We start from the raw sequence: 18,375 nt of genomic DNA, 5'->3' as shown, positions 1-18,375 counted from the left end.
TATAAGTGTGAAAACAGATATAAGATCCCTTGAAAAATTATATAATGAAACTTGTATGTTTTGGATACTTACTAAAACAATGTATGAAAGTAATGAGAAAGTGGCCACTTTCATGAGTAAATCACATATAAGTTTTTACTATTTCTTTTCCGTATGGGTATGCTCCAAAGGTCAAAGTGTATATCATGGCATCACCTAGAGACTTTGGACTCCATTTTGAAGCCTCAGCATTTGGTCACTTCCATTTTGTTTTTTTTTAGAGTCACAAGTATTTGAAGATGAGGGTAGAGTGCAAAGTTATCTGCTAAAGCTATTGGCTTTGTTAGCAAGCTCCATTAAGTATAGACACACATATCTGTCAATTATTACTAAGCAACAAAACTGATAAAATACCAGAACTTTAATCACCGCTCATCCACGTACCAGGCTAGATTACCTGTTAGATAATTCCATTGCAAATATCGCAACAGCAACAAACAGCAAAAACAATAGAGATATCCAGTTCAGTGACTTGAATTAGCAATGGTGAGACACTGTTTAACTACTTGTCTATAAAAAAAAAAACAAAAAAACAATTAAAACAGGAGTCTATGAGGTTTGACTCACTTTGGGAAGCAGCCTCAAGAGGAACTGTAATTTGTATCCTAATTCTTCAGTCCAGGGGTTACTACTACTTCAAAAGGTAAACTTGTGTTAATAGAATGTGAAAATAATCATGTTAATATTATATGCAATTCATATTGTCCTTCTTTGCCTGCACAGCCGTTGGGGTATCATTTGACTGTTGCTCAAACACCTACCCTGGAACCAAACCAACATCTGAGCCTGAGGCCAAGGCTGTAACTGACTTTGTAGGAAGCCGAAAGGACATCTTCCTGTGTTTCCTCACCATCCACTCCTACGGCCAGCTGATCCTGGTTCCCTATGGACACCCCAACTACACTGCCCCCAATTATAATGAGCTGGTATTTATATCAACAAATATAGTGATGCATTTTTTTACACTTTTCTGAGACACTCTTTATAGCTTGACAATGGTTATATCTGTGTGCATTTACATTAATAAAGAGGATAGCAAGTAAGGAAATGGGTAAATGCACTAGGACATTAAATTCATCCTCATGTGCCAAGAAAGAACAGTGCAGATGAGGTATTGGGTCAAAAATCTGGAGCCAAAATACCAAACTTTGGTTGGTCGTTTAGGGATTCAATTCTTCTAATCTTGTTAGGAATCCAAAACACTCAAAATAAATCACTGATAAAGACTCTCATCTTTCCCAAAGTAGTTCCCAGATTGACAACAAGATGCATGAGATCTTTTAAGTCCTGTAAGTTCCAAAGTGGGGCCTTCAAGAATTGGACTTGTTTGTCAAGCTCATCCCACGGATGCTTGATTGGATTGAGATCTTGGGAATTTGGAGGCAGAGCCCAAACCTCAAACTCATTGTTGTGTTCCTCAAGTAATTCCTGAACCAGTTTTCCATTGTTCTTCCTGAAAGAGGCCAGAGCCACCACGGAATACTGTAACCATAAAATGAAAAGGTGTACACGGCCTGCAACAATACTTAGGTAGGTAGGTAGATAGTACTGTCAGTCCTTCCATCCATGTGGTAGAACCCAAGGTTTCCCAGCAGGAAATTGCATCACACTGCCTCTGTCTGCCTCTGCATCCTGGTGCAACATGACTGGTCTACAGTTATGCCGCCCCATACAAAAGAAACTGTGATGAACCGGGTATTCTGACACCTTTCTATCAGAATCAGCGTTACATTTGTCTAACAATTTGAGCTACAGTAGCTTGTCTGTGGGAGCAGACCAAACAGGCCAGCCTGAAGCCACATGCTTCAGTGAGACTTGGCCACCGATGACCCTGTTGCTGTTTCACCAATGTTTTCTTCTTGGACAACTTTTGATAGATACTGACCACCGCAGACCAGGAACACCTCACAAGAGCTGTAGTTTTAAGATTACCCAGTTGTGTGGCCAGTTACTCAATTACTCACTTAAGCTTGCCCACTTTTCTGCTTCTAACACTTCAATTCTGTGAACAAATTGTTTACTTGATCCCTAATACATTGTACCCACAAACAGGTGCCATGATGAAGAGATAATCACTGCTATTCACTTCACCCATCAGTGAATCGCAGATATATAGAACAGCTACAAGGGTTTAAGTTTTTGCTGTTAAATAAAAGACATATATATATAGCATTCTGACAAGTTTCATTTCATATCAGTCTTGTATAATGGCAGCCTAGTGGGGCAGACATTAGTGTTGTCACACTCATCCCGGTGCCTGGTGACTGGTTCCAGCTTCCTCCCACCCTCCAAAGACATGTAGGTCAAGCTGACTTTAGATATGGGTTAGATAAAGCTTTTAGCGGTCAGTAATATTGTGAATGAGCTAATATAAACACTAATCTGTTTCCAATAGTATGATGTATAATTTTTTTTTAAACTGTATCAAAATAAATTAATGCATTGTCATGTAACCAATTTTCTACTTTAAAAAAAAAAAGAAAAAAGATAGAGTTCATTGTTTTACCTTTACTTTGTGGTACAAAATTGTCAACAGAGCTTTAGGAAAGATCTCTGTAAAATACAAATAAGTACAGCAGTGAAATTCTGCATTACCTCTTAAAAGGTACAAAACTTACTTTGGTTTTGGAGAGTGTATTTTCTGAGATTACATATAATTTTTAAACTCCTGATGCAGATCGTTTGTTGTGATTAAGATGAATCTAGTAGGACCATTTTGATGTGGAACATTTGCAGGTGAAAAATAATCAATCACAATATAAACCATGTGACACCATGTCCCATGCACACTTGTTATTTCAGCCATCCCATACCAGATAATGTAAAGACATTTTTATATGTCTGGCTTTGCTAGATTTTATTTAGCTAGCTGATATTAAAATTACACGACTGAGTCTTAGTTACCAAAAGAAAATATAAAGAAAAATAATGCTCTCTAACTTGCGTTGATGATTCAGTACTTTTAATTGCTTTTAACTGAGTAGAGGCTGGAAAGCAGCCATTATAGATGCATGAAAACTCAAAGTCCACAAAGAACAGTAAATTTTAAGAGGAGTAACAACACAGCTGAACTGATCACAGCCTGTCCAATAAATCTACTGGAGCTTACAGTACAAATTAATTTGGAAGTTTTATTAACACTAGTCTGATTTCAGTATATCTATACTTGGGTATCTTCACTTTCCAAACCCAGCATTAACTTCTGTACAAAAAGGATTAAGATGAACCATAAATCATGCAAAGCTACTCCAGCAGAATCAAAGGATAAACATATAGAATAGGATAAGGGAACAGTAGGTCACAAATACTCATGGAGCACCATAAGTTTTAAAACAGTATTGATTGCCTTATACAGTTAGTGGCATCTCATATCTTTCCTCTGAACTTTTATTAATGAAAACATACACCTCCAGATTCTGTGGACTCATGTTTAAGTGACTGTATGCAAAAATTCCTTTCTAATTCCTCAGATGATGGTCGGAAAGGGTGCAGCAGAAGCAATTTGGAAGGTTCACGGGATGAACTACACTGTAGGAGCCTCGCCTGATGTACTATGTGAGTTTACAAATCAGCTGCTAATTATAATAAAATAAACTGCCCATATCTTTAAATATTATGTTTGAAGGATTTTTAGGTGGTTCAGAAATGTAACTGCTAAACTCTTTCTCCAGACGCCAACTCTGGTTCATCCAGAGACTGGGCTCGAATGCAGGGGATCCCCTTAACCTTTACCTTTGAGCTCAGAGATAACGGGACATACAGCTTCGAGCTTCCTGAAGACCAGATCCAGCCTACCTGTGAGGAGGCCTACAGTGGGGCTCTGCACATCATCACCTATGCCCACGACAAGACCTTTAGCGGTGCTGTAGCCAACGCTGCTGTGACCCTTTGGTCCATACTGTTAGCAGCGGGTGTCACTGGAGCCACCCTCATGTGAGGTGGAGAGCTGTTTGATTTCAGCCATCCTGCTGTATAAGGCACTCATTTTTAGTTCTTCACCTCAAAGTCAGATTTAGAAACAGGATAAGCTTTAAAGATTCAGTATTTGCTGGAAAGAAAAAGAACAGTTAATGTAGAATTCTTGTACTCAAATTTTCTTTTATAATAAATAGAATAGTACTTACAGAGCATCTCCTCAGCAAATGTCCTTTTTCACAAGGTTTAAAGAAAGTGATTCTCCCCAATAATATTAGGACATAAACATTGTGTAAAATGCACTTTTTTCTTGCATTGTTTGTTTGTCAAGGCTAACAAACTGAGAAACTTGAATGCCTTAAATAAAAATACTGGCAGTGGCGAGTGCAACCGCTCAGCCTCCAGTAGCTGCACCTCTGGTATGAATTTCAAAATCCTGCCTTGCCTTTTTCTCAAGTTATTGCATTCACGAGATTTTCACAAAACTTCACTCTGACCTTGAGGTCAGGGTCACTGAGATTTATTGCATTATTTCAGAAAATACAGTATGTACTGTAAAAAAAAAAAAAAAAGACATGTGAGACAACAGCAGTTTTTAAACAGTGTTCCTGTATTATCCTTGTGGATTAACAGTTTTTCATAATATAACTGGAAGTTTCAGGGTCAACTGTCTTTGTTCCTGAATGGTTGAAAGCCTTGTTGCCTCAAGCGGGCCAGTGGCATGAAGAGCTGCTGCTCTGGAGGAAAATCATCCCAGCGTGTCCACGTCCAGCCTGCAAAATGAGAAAGCAACACATTTTGTTTCATCAGCTGCTCACTGGGTGCTTAGTGGAGGTGCTTTCCCCCCACTGAAAAACAGCAGTCCCACTTCACATACCTTCATTTTTGTCTGGTTCCAGGTTTTGTGGCTCTCCTGACTGCCTGTCCAACTCTCCTTGCATGAATATGGTAACATAATGGTACTGTTCCTCCAGCTTGATGGCGTTAACTACTGATGCAAAGTGGGTGTTCACCAAACCCACCCCAGCTTCTTCCAGCACCTCTCTGTGGGCACATTCCTCCCAAGTCTCCCTTTGAATGAAATAAAAAAAAATAACAACATCTTATTTAACATTAGCTAACGTACATTAACGGGCTTCTAAGGCTATTTCAGCTCTTTCTGCCTCCATTGTCTGCATGCATGGGAGTGCAAAAAAAAATTAGCAGCACTCCTGAGTTGTTTTGTTTTCATTTTTATACTGAGAAAATTTAATCTGTTCACAATTTCCAATTTGCCAAAAAAATGTTTTGGTCCAAAGTTTGGATGTATATGGAAGAGAGAGGAATTGCAGAGCAAGCTGGATGAAGTGGTAGAGATTGTGCTCCCAGGCAGGAGGCAAAGAGGAAAACCACAAATATGACTGGTGGCTGTTGTGAAGGAGGATATGCAGAAGGTTGGTATGACAGTAGACGCATTTATGCTCAAACATTGCGTCAGACGTTAAAGTGCAACAAAACATATTGGAAATGGGTCCAGAGACCATTTTTAATTAAATATAACGTAAAAACTATTTGATAAATGAAGCCAAAAACTTAGCAGCAATCATTACATATGTCAAAACTTTTCACCATAAAGTTTTAAGGCAAATCTGAGCTGATCAAGCAGAGAAGAATGCCTCATATATATATATATAGGTATATATATATATACCTCATATATCACAGGTAATGGGATAAAGATGGTGTGGGACCTCTCGTCCCCATATTTCAGCCGGTTAGGGGACGGAACTACACCTGGTTGTCGCACGCCAACCACTTTAATTAAAGAGAAAGAAGAAGAAGAAAACTATGTCAGATTTATGAATGGAGTCTACAACGTCAATGTATACCCGAACTCCAGGTGACCTCCTGGGAGCTGGTATGTCCCTTTTCCCACCGCACTCTTCCGTTTGCCCAAGAGTACACAGCCTGGGTGAGCAGAGTCCGTTACCAGCACCCCGACCCCGACTCCAGGACGTTTAACGACATTATTTGGCATTTGAACGAAACTGAAAAATGGCTCCGAAATGAAAACAAGTTAGTTCAAATCACGCAACACCGCTATGCTACACAGTAGAGAAGCTCTTTGGATGACACAAGAAGCGTCTCCACCTTGTACTTCCGTGTTCGCTTAAAGCAAGCCGTGTCTGTTCTTGAGTTAGCGTTAAGTCGTTTTTGTTCCGTCAATCTGGGTAGCAACAGTGATAAGCCGATATACTACCTTATATTATTAGTTCTATTTATCCGCTTCTTTTTAATTTAGTTAAATAGAAATGACTCGCACATTGTTCACTTTTGTCAACATTCGGCAAGTGGAACGGGTTATTTACAGGCTATTGCTTTAACATGAGTGCAGCACTGCCATCTAGTGAGTGGTTGTGGTTACACTAATAAAAGACCTGAGTTCAGGTAGAAAAGTGTGCAACAGTGGAGATTAGAGGCTCAGAAACGACTTTATTCATGATAAAGTTACAGTTCAGCAGTCTTTATTTTTTTAAAAGATTTCAACTGCCTTCAAATAAATTTCAGTTATTTGAAGGCAAACACAATGCAGAGAAAAGGTCAGGAAGATAATAGTTGGATATGTGCAACAGCAGTTTAAATCCTCATGTGGAGCGGAAAACAAATATATTTAATGGGTTTTTCCGATTATGGTACAGGCTCACACTGTGTTAGCGTTGTAATTACCACTGTTTTTCCAGCATGTAGACATCAATTATGGTGTGAAAAGTCATCAGACTCTGAGCACAAAACATTTATATTAAAGAAAAAAAAATTACTGCCCAAAGATACCCACCACATCCTCTCTCCTGCCTACTGCTGCTTTAGCTGACATGTTCCTCACCCAAAGTTAAGTCTTATTCAAAGATGACCGTGCAAACGTGTCGGGTTGTTTTTTTTTACTTTCCAGTCTGTTCCCGGTGAAAATTTGTTGGTGAGTATTCTTTGTAGTGTCACATTTACTGTCTGCTCAAAAGGAAGTCTGTCATTATCCAGTAAAAGCTTTTGTGAAACTGCAGATTAAAAGGAGTCAGAGCAACCTCCCAAATAAATGAGGCCAAAATAAACAGTGCATAATGGGCAGAAAGGAAGCTGGTTAAAATACACAAATTAGCTGGATTTGGATTTGCACTATTTGTGCCTATTTTCAAGGAGGCTGATGCTGGTAGTGAGACATTTTGGGAAAGTAACTGTGCCCAGTCTTTTGGACAGACACCTGAAAGTTGACTATTTTTTATTGTTTAATTGCAACACCCTCCATCAGATGTGTTCTATAGCTGCTCATGAAACTTGCAGAAAGATGCTGATATATTTTGGACAGTCCTACAAAACTATTTTAGGTTGTCAGTATTTCTCAGATGTCTTAATTGAACATGCCTTATTAGGTCATGCCACAGTGCTTCAGTGGGTTACCCCCTGTATCATTTTTGATACATAGAGATTTTATGTGTTTTTGAGACTTCTACAAGTATCTTTTTTTTTTTTTTTTTTTACTCCCTTGACCTTTCCTTAAAGCTAAACTGACGTGTTGCCTTTCACAAACAAAATATTTCAACAGCAGGTGGGCGGGGCTTCCTAAGATCAGGGGTGGGGGAACTCCAGGCCTCAAGGGCTGGTGTCCTGTGGGTTTTAGATATAATCCTGGGTCAGCACACCTGAATCAGATGATTAGTTCATTACCAGGGCTCTGGAGAACTTCAAGAGGAGGTCATTTAGTCATTTAAATCAGATGTGTTGGATCAAGGACACACCTAAAACCTGCAGGACACCGGCCCTTGAGACCTGGAGTTCCCCAACACTGATGTAAATATTAGAGATATCCATCTCACTGACGTACCCCAGAGGTAACTATGGGGGAAAAAATACTGAAACTGAACAGTCAGCATGAATTTTGCAGGGATTAATTGAATATAACTCATTGTAGACACTTTCTGTGTTCAAAGCTACTCATTGGTTAATGAAAACTTTTACCACACTGTTTTACTAACAAACAATATATTCTGTCCCCAGACAACTTTCAGCTATTCTGACATTTCTATATTTATTTTTTTGATCCTGTAAACATTTAGCAATACAAATAACTTGAATAAGTGATAGCAACGTGAACACTGTAAAAATGTTGAGTCTCAGGTGGACTCGGGGAAGACAGGACTAGCACCGTTGAAATGCAAAGCTCTGGCCTTAATTCAGCATCAGTTGATATCTCAGCAACACACGGATGTCTTGGAAACAAAATTTAAGTGTCTTGCTTTTATTTATAGATGTAGTTCATTTTATAAGATGTTTTAATTCATTTTCTTTTAAAACAAACTTCTACATCTAACATTCTAACTGTATGTACACTCACTGGCAACTTTATTGGTTGCACCTTGCTAGTACCAGGTTGGGCCCTCCATTTGTCTTCAGAATTGCCTTAATAGACCATGACATGGATCCATCCAGGGGCTGGAAAGTCTGGTAATACATGGTACGGCTCATCAACTCTGAAAATCCTCCAGATATTTTGGTCCCTGCTGACATGATAGCATCACACAGTTGCTGCATTCTCTGTATTTCTGTGGCAGAGGTTTTGTTGATTTGTCTGATGATAGGTCAGTTTTTTCTATATTGTAACCACATCTATTCTAATGTTTACCACAAAGCAAGGACTGAATTTTTCAATTCTTCTATACCAATAATAATCTCATTTATCTTGTGGCCGTATAGGGGGACTTAAGCGCAAGGTCATGTACTACTAGACTGAAAAGACTAGAATTAAATAAGAGTAATATGCTGCTTAGAGTTTAATACCTCAGCGTTACAATCTAATAATGTTAAATTGTCCTCATAATAAAGGAATAATCTACTCAATTAGATTTTGCTACTACATGTAGTAATATTTACTTTCATAAAGAGCCCGAATATCTGTGCCATACTTTGTGATGTGCGGATTTGTCCACTCACACCTTTGGTTTCCTGGCATTCCACAGTTTTCCACCGACACTCGTTCTCCCCGCTAGACCTGCCTGGTGGCTCTGGTCCCGCCCAGCTCACCTGAGAGTGACAGACACTTTCCTCCTGTGAACCCAGGCTTCACACTACCTTCTGAATCTCTGGAGCTTGTTCTTCGATTCTTTGCGTGTTTAAAAGTCTCTGACTTGCTAACCATTTTTTTTTCTTTCATTAACAGCATTATGAGTGCAAAGCTGTGGACAGAGGAGCAGTTTAACTGCCCCGTGTGTCTGGATCTGCCAAATGATCCTGTCACCATCCCTTGCGGTCACAGCTACTGCATGGCCTGCATTAAGGACTACTGGACTAAAGATGACCCCAAAGGGATCTACAGCTGCCCTCAGTGCCGTCAGACCTTCTGCCCCAAGCCCTCCCTGTCCAGGAACACCATGCTGGCAGAGGCTGTGGAGCAGCTCCGCAAAGGAGCCCTCAAATCTGAAGTGCGTCAATCCATGCGACTCGCCAAAGAGAAGCTTTCCTCCTCGGTCGTACCATGTGACATGTGCAAAAATGAAAAACGAGCTGCAGTCAAGAGCTGCCTGGTGTGTATGAGCTCCTACTGCGAGGCCCATCTGAAGCCTCACCAGACAAAGAAATCCCTAAAGCAGCATGAGCTCATCCCACCGACAGGCAACCTGGCCGAAAAGATCTGCACCCAGCACAAATACCTGCAGGAGTTCTTCTGCCGACAGTGCAAGATGTTCATCTGCTGGCTGTGCACCAGCAACCAGCACAAAGGCCACGAGAGCGTGTCCACCAAGGTCGAAAGGCTGGAGAAGCAGGTAAACAGAGGATGGGTGCTACATAATGACTGGGGCCAGTCAGACAGTTACCAGGGTGATCTAAAGTAAAATTAAAATGACTGGTTTGGGTGTTGGGAAAAATCTCCATAATTTTGTAAATGGAAGTTTACAGTCAATATTCTATAAATAAAGCATATCCGCCCTTCTCTGTGCTGTCCATTATTGTGTATAAAAGGTTTATTTGAAAGAAGTCAGTTATTTCCTTTTGTGTGCGACGCCGGGTGCAGCCAGGCTGAAGACATTCCTAACAACATTCCTAGCCTAGTCATTCATAATGCTCCACCCTCTCACGTTGTCTTCTGTGCCACCTACACACCTGCTTCCTTGTCTGTGGGATTGTTTCTCTGATCTCGTGTCATGGCGTGCGTCTCTGCAGAAATTGCTGTCCGACCTGCAGTCAGCGAACCAACAGAAGCTGAAAGAGAGAGAGCAGGAGCTGAAAGACATGAAGAAGATGATGGAGCAGATGAAGGTTGGTCAGCGGTAGACAATTTGTTTTTTTGTTTTTGTTTTTTTAATGGAAAACAGGTTTTCTTAATTAGTTTTGTGTTTTCCTTGTGTGCGCAGTGTTCTGCTGATGTGGTGCACAATGAAGCGGAGCAGGTGCTGTCGGAGCTGCTGCACTCCATGGAACGTCTTCAGGAGCTGCTGGAGGAGGTGATGGATCAGGCCAACCAGGAGAAGATGGGCCATGCACAAGAAGTTACAGATAGTCTGGAGGCTGAGATCAAGGAGCTGAAGAAAAGGGACACTGAGATGAAGGACCTGGCAAGCTGCGAAGACAACATCTACTATCTGCAGGTAGGCCGGACTGTGAAGCTCACTGAGTGGAAATATTGATCATGGACACAGCAGTGATTGCTTATTCTTTACACGTCTTATGACAGAAGGATAACAGCAAGAGTGTTAGGGAAAGTTTACTAGATGGTAATGAAACCTTTGGAGACAATGGCACTGTGGAAACGCTAAGGTTTTTGTTGAGAGTGACATCACATTGAGCATTTTGGAGACAAAATTAGAGCGACATGGTTAAGGTGCAAAGGCGACAGTGGATATTTTGAATTTTGAAGGATGTTAAATGGAGAGTTTGAGGCAGGTGGAAAAGAGGAAGACCACAGAGCAGGATATACAGTCATTTTTTTCTGAATCTCAAGACTCCTGATATCCTGATTAAATAATTTTTGTTGTGTTTTTTAACTAACTGCCATGTTTCCTCAGACGTACGAGTCTATGTGCAGTCCTCTTGAGTCTGGGGATCTGCCAGCTGTGAAAGTCAATCACGAGGCTTCCTTTGAGCCTGTACGAGATACCATCCTAGGTCTCAAGGAGCGAGTGGAAGATCTATGCAACCAGGAGCTGGGCAAGATCACTAAACAAGGTCTGTCCAAAGAGGCCTTTTGTTCTTATTCTGTCTTATTTTGTACCTCATTTAATGTAATTATCTGTGTTCTTTTAAAGTGAATGACACAACACTGTTCGCTCTGGGAGACTGTAAGTTCCAGGCATTGTTTATAGTTCGTTTTTGTTTTTTTCCAGCGTAATTATTAATGCATTCAAGTTTAGTGTGTTTTTTTTGTTTGTTTTTTTAATTGAACTTCTTCTAATCTTAGCCAACCGAAGCGGACAGAAAGGAGGGATTTTAAAATGTAAGGTTTGAATTTTCTTATTAAATCCAAATAAACGTTTTCACATTTTGCATGATGTTGGCAGAAAGATACCAATTTTCCTTTTTCTCTAGTGTTTTCTGGTCTCAGTGCCCGCAACACAAACGCCCGTCCACAGGGTATGTTTGGTGGTTTTTTTTCTGACCACATTTTGTCTACCATGACTGCATATTTACATCTTGTCGTCCAATCTTGTTTAAATATTTGAAATAATTTGTAATTTCATTCTTTTTCTACAGCTTCTACACCCACTATCTCAATTGGAGGGCGAAGTACAGACAAACGAGGACTTGGTACTGTACTCTGATGATTGTTAAGCTTCATTTGACAACGTACAAAGGATTTCCCTGACATTGTCACTTTTTTTTATTCAGGTATAGGACTCAGGACTCAAGATGTGAGGAGCAGAGACACAGCACGAGGTGAGAGTTTGTATTTGTGCCGCTGTTTAAGCATTAATTTAAATTTCGCTCACAGCAGGGATAAAGTAGAGAAAAGTTTGTTTCAAAAGTCAGTTTCTTCCTTGGTTTTTAGACAGAGCTAACACAAGCTCACCCAGACTGCAGGACAAACAGAGGAGAGAAGACAGAGATGCATGTGAGTTGACACTGGCATTAATATCATCACCCTTCATGACAGTAATCTGGTTTTTACTTCCTACTGCAAGGTGTTTTTTCTGCTTAAATGATAGTTCTTCCTTATTTTTAGTCAAGGCACATTGTCTTGAGTTACTCGACATTTGCATTTTCTGTGGCTCAGTTTCTCTTTATTTGAGTCACTGGGCTAACAGTATTCTCACTTAGGCAGAGGGTGGCTGTCTACAGGTCAGTCCTGGGTGGTGGTTCTTCTGCTGCTTAATCTTGCTAGCAGCACACCGTCATCTGCACCTGTTCTATGCTAAAGGCAGATAGCGTGTACGCATTGCGATTGCCACACACAGAGCTATGCAGATGACACTCAATTATACATACTTATTACACAGGGAGCACTTTCTTATTAGACTGGAAAAGCATTATACTAAATGCCAGTCCATTTCCATTAAGCCTCATCCACAGTGACTTGGATGTCAGGTATGACTTTGTAGCTGCTTTGTTGCTAACAGGAAGACATTCATACGCTAATACAGTAAATCTGGTGAACAGAGTACATCGGCTAAACATCAGTGTGTTGATATTCTCATTGTAACACATGTAAATCTATTTCATGTTGCACCATGAACGCGTTAGTAATTGTGAGGTGGGCCTTCTGCTGTTGAAAGACACAAAACTATTGTTGAAACTCAAACAGAACTTAAACAGTTTGTATTCAATTGCATTTAAGAAATATATATAACAGTAGTTATATTTAAGGATGTCTGATTACTCAGGCCTCACTACGTACCTTTACTTCAGTCTTTTCTTTTTTCATTTTCAATGTCAGTTTTAATTCTTGAACTATAATCATTTGCGTGATTTTTAGATTCCTAAAAGTCTTTTTTTGTCCTTTGTGTTGACATTCATTGTATCCACTGCCTAATGACACTATTTTAGCTTTCATTCCTATCCCCTTTTTAAAATTGGGGGGCCTTAAATGGCCATGTCAGCGATATCAGCTCTCATAGTCTCTTTGCTCATACAAAACTTTGAAACTTTGTCCATGTTTAATATGACCATACCCCATTGTAACAAACAGAAAACAGGGAAAGATATAATGGTCACCTTTAAGTGACATTCTAAGATGAGACGTTTTTTATAACAAAGAAGCACTAGTGACTAATATTAAATCTCAGTGTAAACTCTGGACTCTGTGACCACTGTGAACATATTTGAAGTGACGTTAAATCGGTTGTGCATGAAGTACCATAGATAACCGATAAAAGCAGATGATGTTCTGATACCATACTGATGTTGTCACCAATCACTTATATTTGCCATAGACACTTTACATTTTGATTTAAAGTTTATGTAAACACTTAATTTTCGTATGGCTTCGATAAATTAAACTCAATTTTATTCCATGTGTCTTCCAAAAAGTGAGGGAGCCTAACCCCAGAGCCAGCACCAGATCCAACATCAGCATCGGGTCCAGCATCAGCCACAGACTGAGCCCCAGAGCTAGCCCCACCCCCAGCCGCAGAGAAACTCAGTCACTCTGGAGTAGGTCTAGCCAGAGCCAGGCCACAACTCCTACTCCAGTCCCAGCCAGCCTCACTCCTGCTCCTACGCCTGCTCCTGCTCCTGCTCCAGCACGGGCATCTACTGGACGTATGTTTGGATTGTTTCCATTTTCTGTCACCCGCTTTCAAAAATAAGTTTTCAAAAATTAATAATAATATTAATACAGCTTTGACAAACACTATGACATGGATTTGACATCTGATTCATGGTATTCTCAGATTTTAGTCGAATGGCGTCGATCAGCAGCATCTTCCGCTCCAATCGCCGTGGCACCAGCCAGGCTACTCCAGCCGCACAGGCCAGCAACACACCGTCCGCAGGAGGAAATCCATGTAGGACCTGACTCCAACAACACTCATACTCTCTTTGCAATCTCAGTAACCAAACCATTAAGTGACTAGTAGATGGGGTGTTTCTGAAGAAAAGATGAAAAAGTGGTTAACATGGTTACATTAAAAAGTTCACTTTTTATAAAAGAGGTTCAAATTAAAGTAAAAGTAGTTCAAGTGTCAGTTTAAATGACGCTTCGTTTCAGTTTAGGCTTTGATAGGTTTTGGTGTTGATCATGAAAATGAAGGAAGACATAAATGTCAGTGCTGAATAAAGCTGAAGTGTCAGTTTGAGTTAGAAAAAAGTGCAAGCAACAAGTGAAGCTGGGAATCAGCTGAAGTAAAAGTGCTGAAAAAGTCGATCATTTAAATAGTTTAGTTGCAGTGACATTGAAGTGTAGAGAATAAAGCAAGCTGGATGAGAGGAAGAAAAGGAGTTACAGATCGCTGTGTACTTTACAGGACAGTGAGTGGAAGTGTCAGCTGATGTGTAAAAACTGAAAGTTGGAGCAAGTGTTGTTCAAAGGAGGAAGCCTGAAATGTTTTGAAGTCGAGGTGTGAGGAGTTGGAATGACGGCATGAATATCGTTTAGCATGTAAGCAGTGAAAGCATTGAAACATCTGTTGATGTTGAAAGATCCGAAACTCAGTACCAGTAATAAGGGGGGAAGAATCTTGCTGTTTTATGGTTATTTTTCTGCCTTTGCTTTTGTGGGAAACAAGATGATGATGATGATGATGATGATGATGATGATGAATGAGAAGTTGGCTAAGTGCTAGATATTTATAAGTTATTAGATGGTTTTACATTTAAATAGACAGCTTTGACTTCTAGTTGAAGTGTTTACTGACTGAAGCACTCAAGAGCAATTAGTGACATTAACAGAAGCAATCACTCTGTCTCTGCATTCAACAGGGGGCATGGCTGAGCTGTCTGAAACTCCCACAGAAAGTAAGAAGATTGCCCTTCTATATATAACATGAATGTATTGTCCCATCAACTGTTCAACCAGTTGAATAAGTTAAGCAATATGCGTTTCAGTGACGTCATTAATGCTGTTTTCTCATTGGTCAGTTAACCCCGGTCTCTTTTTGGATACGCCCACTCCGGACTCCATGACTCACGCTCCGGCTTTCCCCGCCTGTGAGTCATTCAAGCTTTAGTCATTTTGGTATTGAGAGAAGAAACATAAATGGAAATCAAACTATTTGATGTACAGTGTAAAAAAAAAAAAAAAGATGCATTTAATTTTTTTTGTTGTTGTTGTTGTTTTTTTACAGTGAGAGAAATCAGCCTTGACAGTATTCAAGCCCCGGAGCCGAGGACTAGAGAGGAGTTCCTGCAGTGTAAGTCTGTACAAAATGACAGATCTAAGCACAAACTGGGACCACAAACTGTCACTTTTTAACCATTCAGTCAGTTTATTCATTCAGTCACAACATACTACACAGACCATACAAATAATATAGGATCAGATATAGGTCTCATATATAGGTCTGGCCTGGGTTCATATCATTAAAAGTACCATATGTTCCAAGAAGAGGGGGGGGAAAGTAATGACAACAACAAGCAGATAAACAATATTCTTAAATGAAACCTTCAAAAACATATTTCTCGAGCATTCATTGAAGGCCAAAACTCAGTTACACATTTTTGTTCTCATATAAAAATCTTTTGTTTTGTATATAAGTGAACTGTAGTCACATAGATGAAGAACTCCTAATGACTGTGATGTTTTTCCTTTAATATAATGAGCATGTTACCAGGTGAATTTGTGATCAGTCACAACATTGAAGCATTTTTAAAGACAATGAGCTGCTTAGGGTGCTGTTAGTGAGAAATATACTGTAGTATCATATTATATAATAAACTCAAGGTATTCATGTATAGTTATTTAGTATCCATTACCATTATTTTATTAAACATCTGTCATGCTACCTTAAAATTAACACTGCCCAGAGAGTGAGCCAGCTTGGAGGAGGTTTGTGCTCTCGGAGGGCATCTTGTTCCACTGTAGTGTATCAGAACATAGATGTTGACGTACAGAATTGGCCGTGATGTCATGATAAGTTGTCAAAATATTTTGTCTTTGAAATGTCTTTCCTAGACTCAGTGAGCTTGACCCTCGACTCCAACACGGCCCACAGGCAGCTGACGCTCTCTGAGAACAACACTAAAGCCGCCCTGCAGGGGACAGCCCAGCTTTACCCCGACAGCCCCCAGCGTTTTGATGGCTGGACCCAGGTGATGTGTGACAGTCCGCTGTATGCCCAACGCTGCTACTGGGAGGTGGAGTGGAGAGGCCGGGGCTCCTCAACCGGCATAGCTTACGGGGCGATGGCCAGGAAGGGCTCGGACGCCAGGTCAGGCCTCGGATACAATGCCCAGTCCTGGACCCTGGAGCTGTCGGACACCTGCTGCACAGCCATGCATGACAATCAGAAAACGGACATTCCGGTCGTGTACTGCCCCCGTGTGGGCATTTACCTGGACCTGTCCGCGGGAACGCTGTCGTTCTACAGCGTCGCAGAGAGCATGACCCACCTCCACACCTTCCGAGCCAACTTTACGCAGCCGCTTTATGCCACCTTCTGGGTGGGGAGCGGAATCGGGGTTGGGCTAGACTTCAGTTCAAGTTCTGAGAGCATCAAGATCTGCCCCCTGTGAAGACCAGAGAGTTGGTAATTCACTGACTGACTTCAGAGCTGAACACAGGAAAAACGCAAGTGTTCCTGCTGATTGTTAGAATGACACACTGACTGAAATTATTTGCAAAGTCATCTATAAATATATGTATATGTGTACATAGCTTAAATGCACTTAGTTAGCTTCCACTATTCACAAAAAACAAAGAGTGCACTGTTTTTAGCAAACAGGAGATTTCAATGCCACAGATTTTGGGTTGAGGCTGTCACAATATCAGACTGCATAGTTATCATGGTGCTGATGCCATGTCTTCTATAGAAAGAGAAAATAATCTTTAACTTTATTTATTCCACTTTTGTATTTAGTTTTGTTTTGTTTTTTGGGGGGGATCAAGATGTTTGGGTAACCAGGTGGGTGCAGGTGGTGGTTATGACTGAGATATCAAATGAGTAAATGTCATTATCAGAATGTAAAAAGCATCAGCAAAGTGTATAAGGGCTAAAATATTTTTTGAAAGATGGTATTTCGATGTTGTGCCTAATAAAGAAAGTAATAATAATGCTTGACTGAAGTGTGATGAACAAATGCCACTGATATGTGCATATGTGGATATCTGGCACAGGACACGGTGCTGCCTGTTAACAAAGTACCAACTGCACTTCAAGCATGCAAAAAGTCGTTTATCTAATGTAGTCAGCCATCTCCTCCTGGTGTATGACCTTTTGTGTTTTGGGTTGTTTGTTTGTTTTATAAGGCATGTTGGTTACTACTATTGCAGTTCTTCTAATGGCCACTTAAGACTGGTTTCAAAAGTAAGTCAATCCACATGTACATTCATGTTAAAATGTCCCAATTTGATTGTTTGTTTTTTTAAATATAACTCTTCCATTTGGGAACTACTAAGGCTTGGAGTTAGGGACGTGGTTGCTTTGAATTACAGGTGAAAGAGAATCAGGTGCTATATTTATCCCATATTGGCTTTTCTTCATTGGCTTCCTGTTTATCCAGAATCAAATTTTAAATCCTTCTCCTCACATAGTCTTGTCTTGTATAATCAGGTCCCATCTTATATTAAAAACCTTGTTCTACCATATCAGCACTTTGTTCTCAGACGGCTAGCTAACTTTGCAGAGTATTTAAAACTAGGATGAGCGGCAGAGCCTTCAGCTTTCAGGCCTTTCTTCTGTGTAGCCAGCTCCCAGTTTGGATTTGGGAGACAGATGCTTTCTTTACTTCTAAGACTTTTTAAAAACTTTGTTTTAATAAAGCATAAAGTTGGCACTGGATAAGGTCACCATGAATCCTCATTTAGCTCTGCATTTACTCAATATGTATTATTACTCTGGCTCCCTTCCACAGCCCGTCTCCCTCACCTCACCATCTGCCAGTTGTGTCAGATGGTGAGGTGTTAACTAAGCAAGTTAGCATTAGCTTAGCACTTTAGTCTCTCTTCCAAATACGGTCATTAACCCAACTGTCTTTTATGTACAGTCTATGGAATCCACTGAAGCTAGACGGCAGTCTTAAAAAAAAAAAAATCAAACATTTTAGTCCCAAACTTTTAATATCCCATAACTAACAGAGAGATTGTCACGAAATTTGCAATAGAATTAGTGTATTGCATACAGTGGACTGAATTTACACCCAACTGCAAACCATTTGTCTGGAAATTAGGTCAACTTCCATCAAATCATAACAAAACAGTGAGACGGGCAATATATATATTTTTTTATTTATTTAAAAAGATAGACATGAATAATAGGCATGAGACATGAAGGAATCGCAGGACATTTTCTCTTATAGCCAGAGAAC

At 40.2% G+C, this 18,375-nt stretch overlaps 3 protein-coding genes across 7 annotated transcripts; 2 read left to right on the top strand and 1 right to left on the bottom strand.

Moving 5' to 3' along the window:
* Positions 1-153: 153 nt before the first annotated feature.
* LOC102205262 (carboxypeptidase O-like) lies at positions 154-4,388 on the top strand. Its single transcript, XM_005739891.1, has 4 exons — positions 154-157; positions 763-965; positions 3,510-3,594; positions 3,711-4,388. The coding sequence occupies exons 1-4, from the start codon at positions 154-156 to the stop codon at positions 3,974-3,976; spliced, it is 558 nt and encodes a 185-aa protein (XP_005739948.1). The 3' UTR covers positions 3,977-4,388.
* Positions 4,389-4,464: 76 nt separating this feature from the next.
* Positions 4,465-6,176, bottom strand: nudt15 (nudix (nucleoside diphosphate linked moiety X)-type motif 15). The gene is made up of 3 exons (XM_005739886.1): positions 5,823-6,176; positions 4,832-5,025; positions 4,465-4,727 (listed from the first exon to the last, which is right to left on the bottom strand). Exons 1-3 carry the CDS (start codon positions 5,969-5,971, stop codon positions 4,618-4,620), a joined length of 453 nt encoding a protein of 150 aa, XP_005739943.1. The 5' UTR covers positions 5,972-6,176; the 3' UTR covers positions 4,465-4,617.
* A 705-nt stretch (positions 6,177-6,881) lies between these two features.
* Positions 6,882-17,138, top strand: trim25l (tripartite motif containing 25, like). 5 transcript variants are annotated; one of them, XM_013912600.1, is made up of 17 exons: positions 6,882-6,907; positions 9,143-9,746; positions 10,144-10,239; positions 10,335-10,568; positions 10,986-11,145; positions 11,226-11,258; positions 11,378-11,413; positions 11,506-11,559; positions 11,671-11,724; positions 11,806-11,853; positions 11,966-12,028; positions 13,444-13,674; positions 13,806-13,919; positions 14,833-14,868; positions 14,992-15,060; positions 15,198-15,263; positions 16,025-17,138. In XM_013912600.1, the coding sequence occupies exons 2-17, from the start codon at positions 9,147-9,149 to the stop codon at positions 16,582-16,584; spliced, it is 2,454 nt and encodes an 817-aa protein (XP_013768054.1). In that variant the 5' UTR covers positions 6,882-6,907; positions 9,143-9,146; the 3' UTR covers positions 16,585-17,138. The 5 variants fall into 5 exon arrangements, with proteins under 5 accessions (XP_013768054.1, XP_013768053.1, XP_013768052.1 ...); XM_013912599.1 differs by lacking the exon at positions 6,882-6,907 and adding an exon at positions 7,720-7,776; XM_013912598.1 differs by lacking the exon at positions 6,882-6,907 and adding an exon at positions 7,720-7,817.
* Positions 17,139-18,375: the final 1,237 nt, after the last annotated feature.

The sequence above is a fragment of the Pundamilia nyererei genome, unplaced genomic scaffold (assembly GCF_000239375.1).
Source record: "Pundamilia nyererei isolate P.nyererei 1_Seehausen unplaced genomic scaffold, PunNye1.0 scaffold00094, whole genome shotgun sequence".
NCBI classification, from domain to species: Eukaryota; Metazoa; Chordata; class Actinopteri; order Cichliformes; family Cichlidae; genus Pundamilia; species Pundamilia nyererei.
This window is presented reverse-complemented; position numbering and strand designations above follow the sequence as displayed.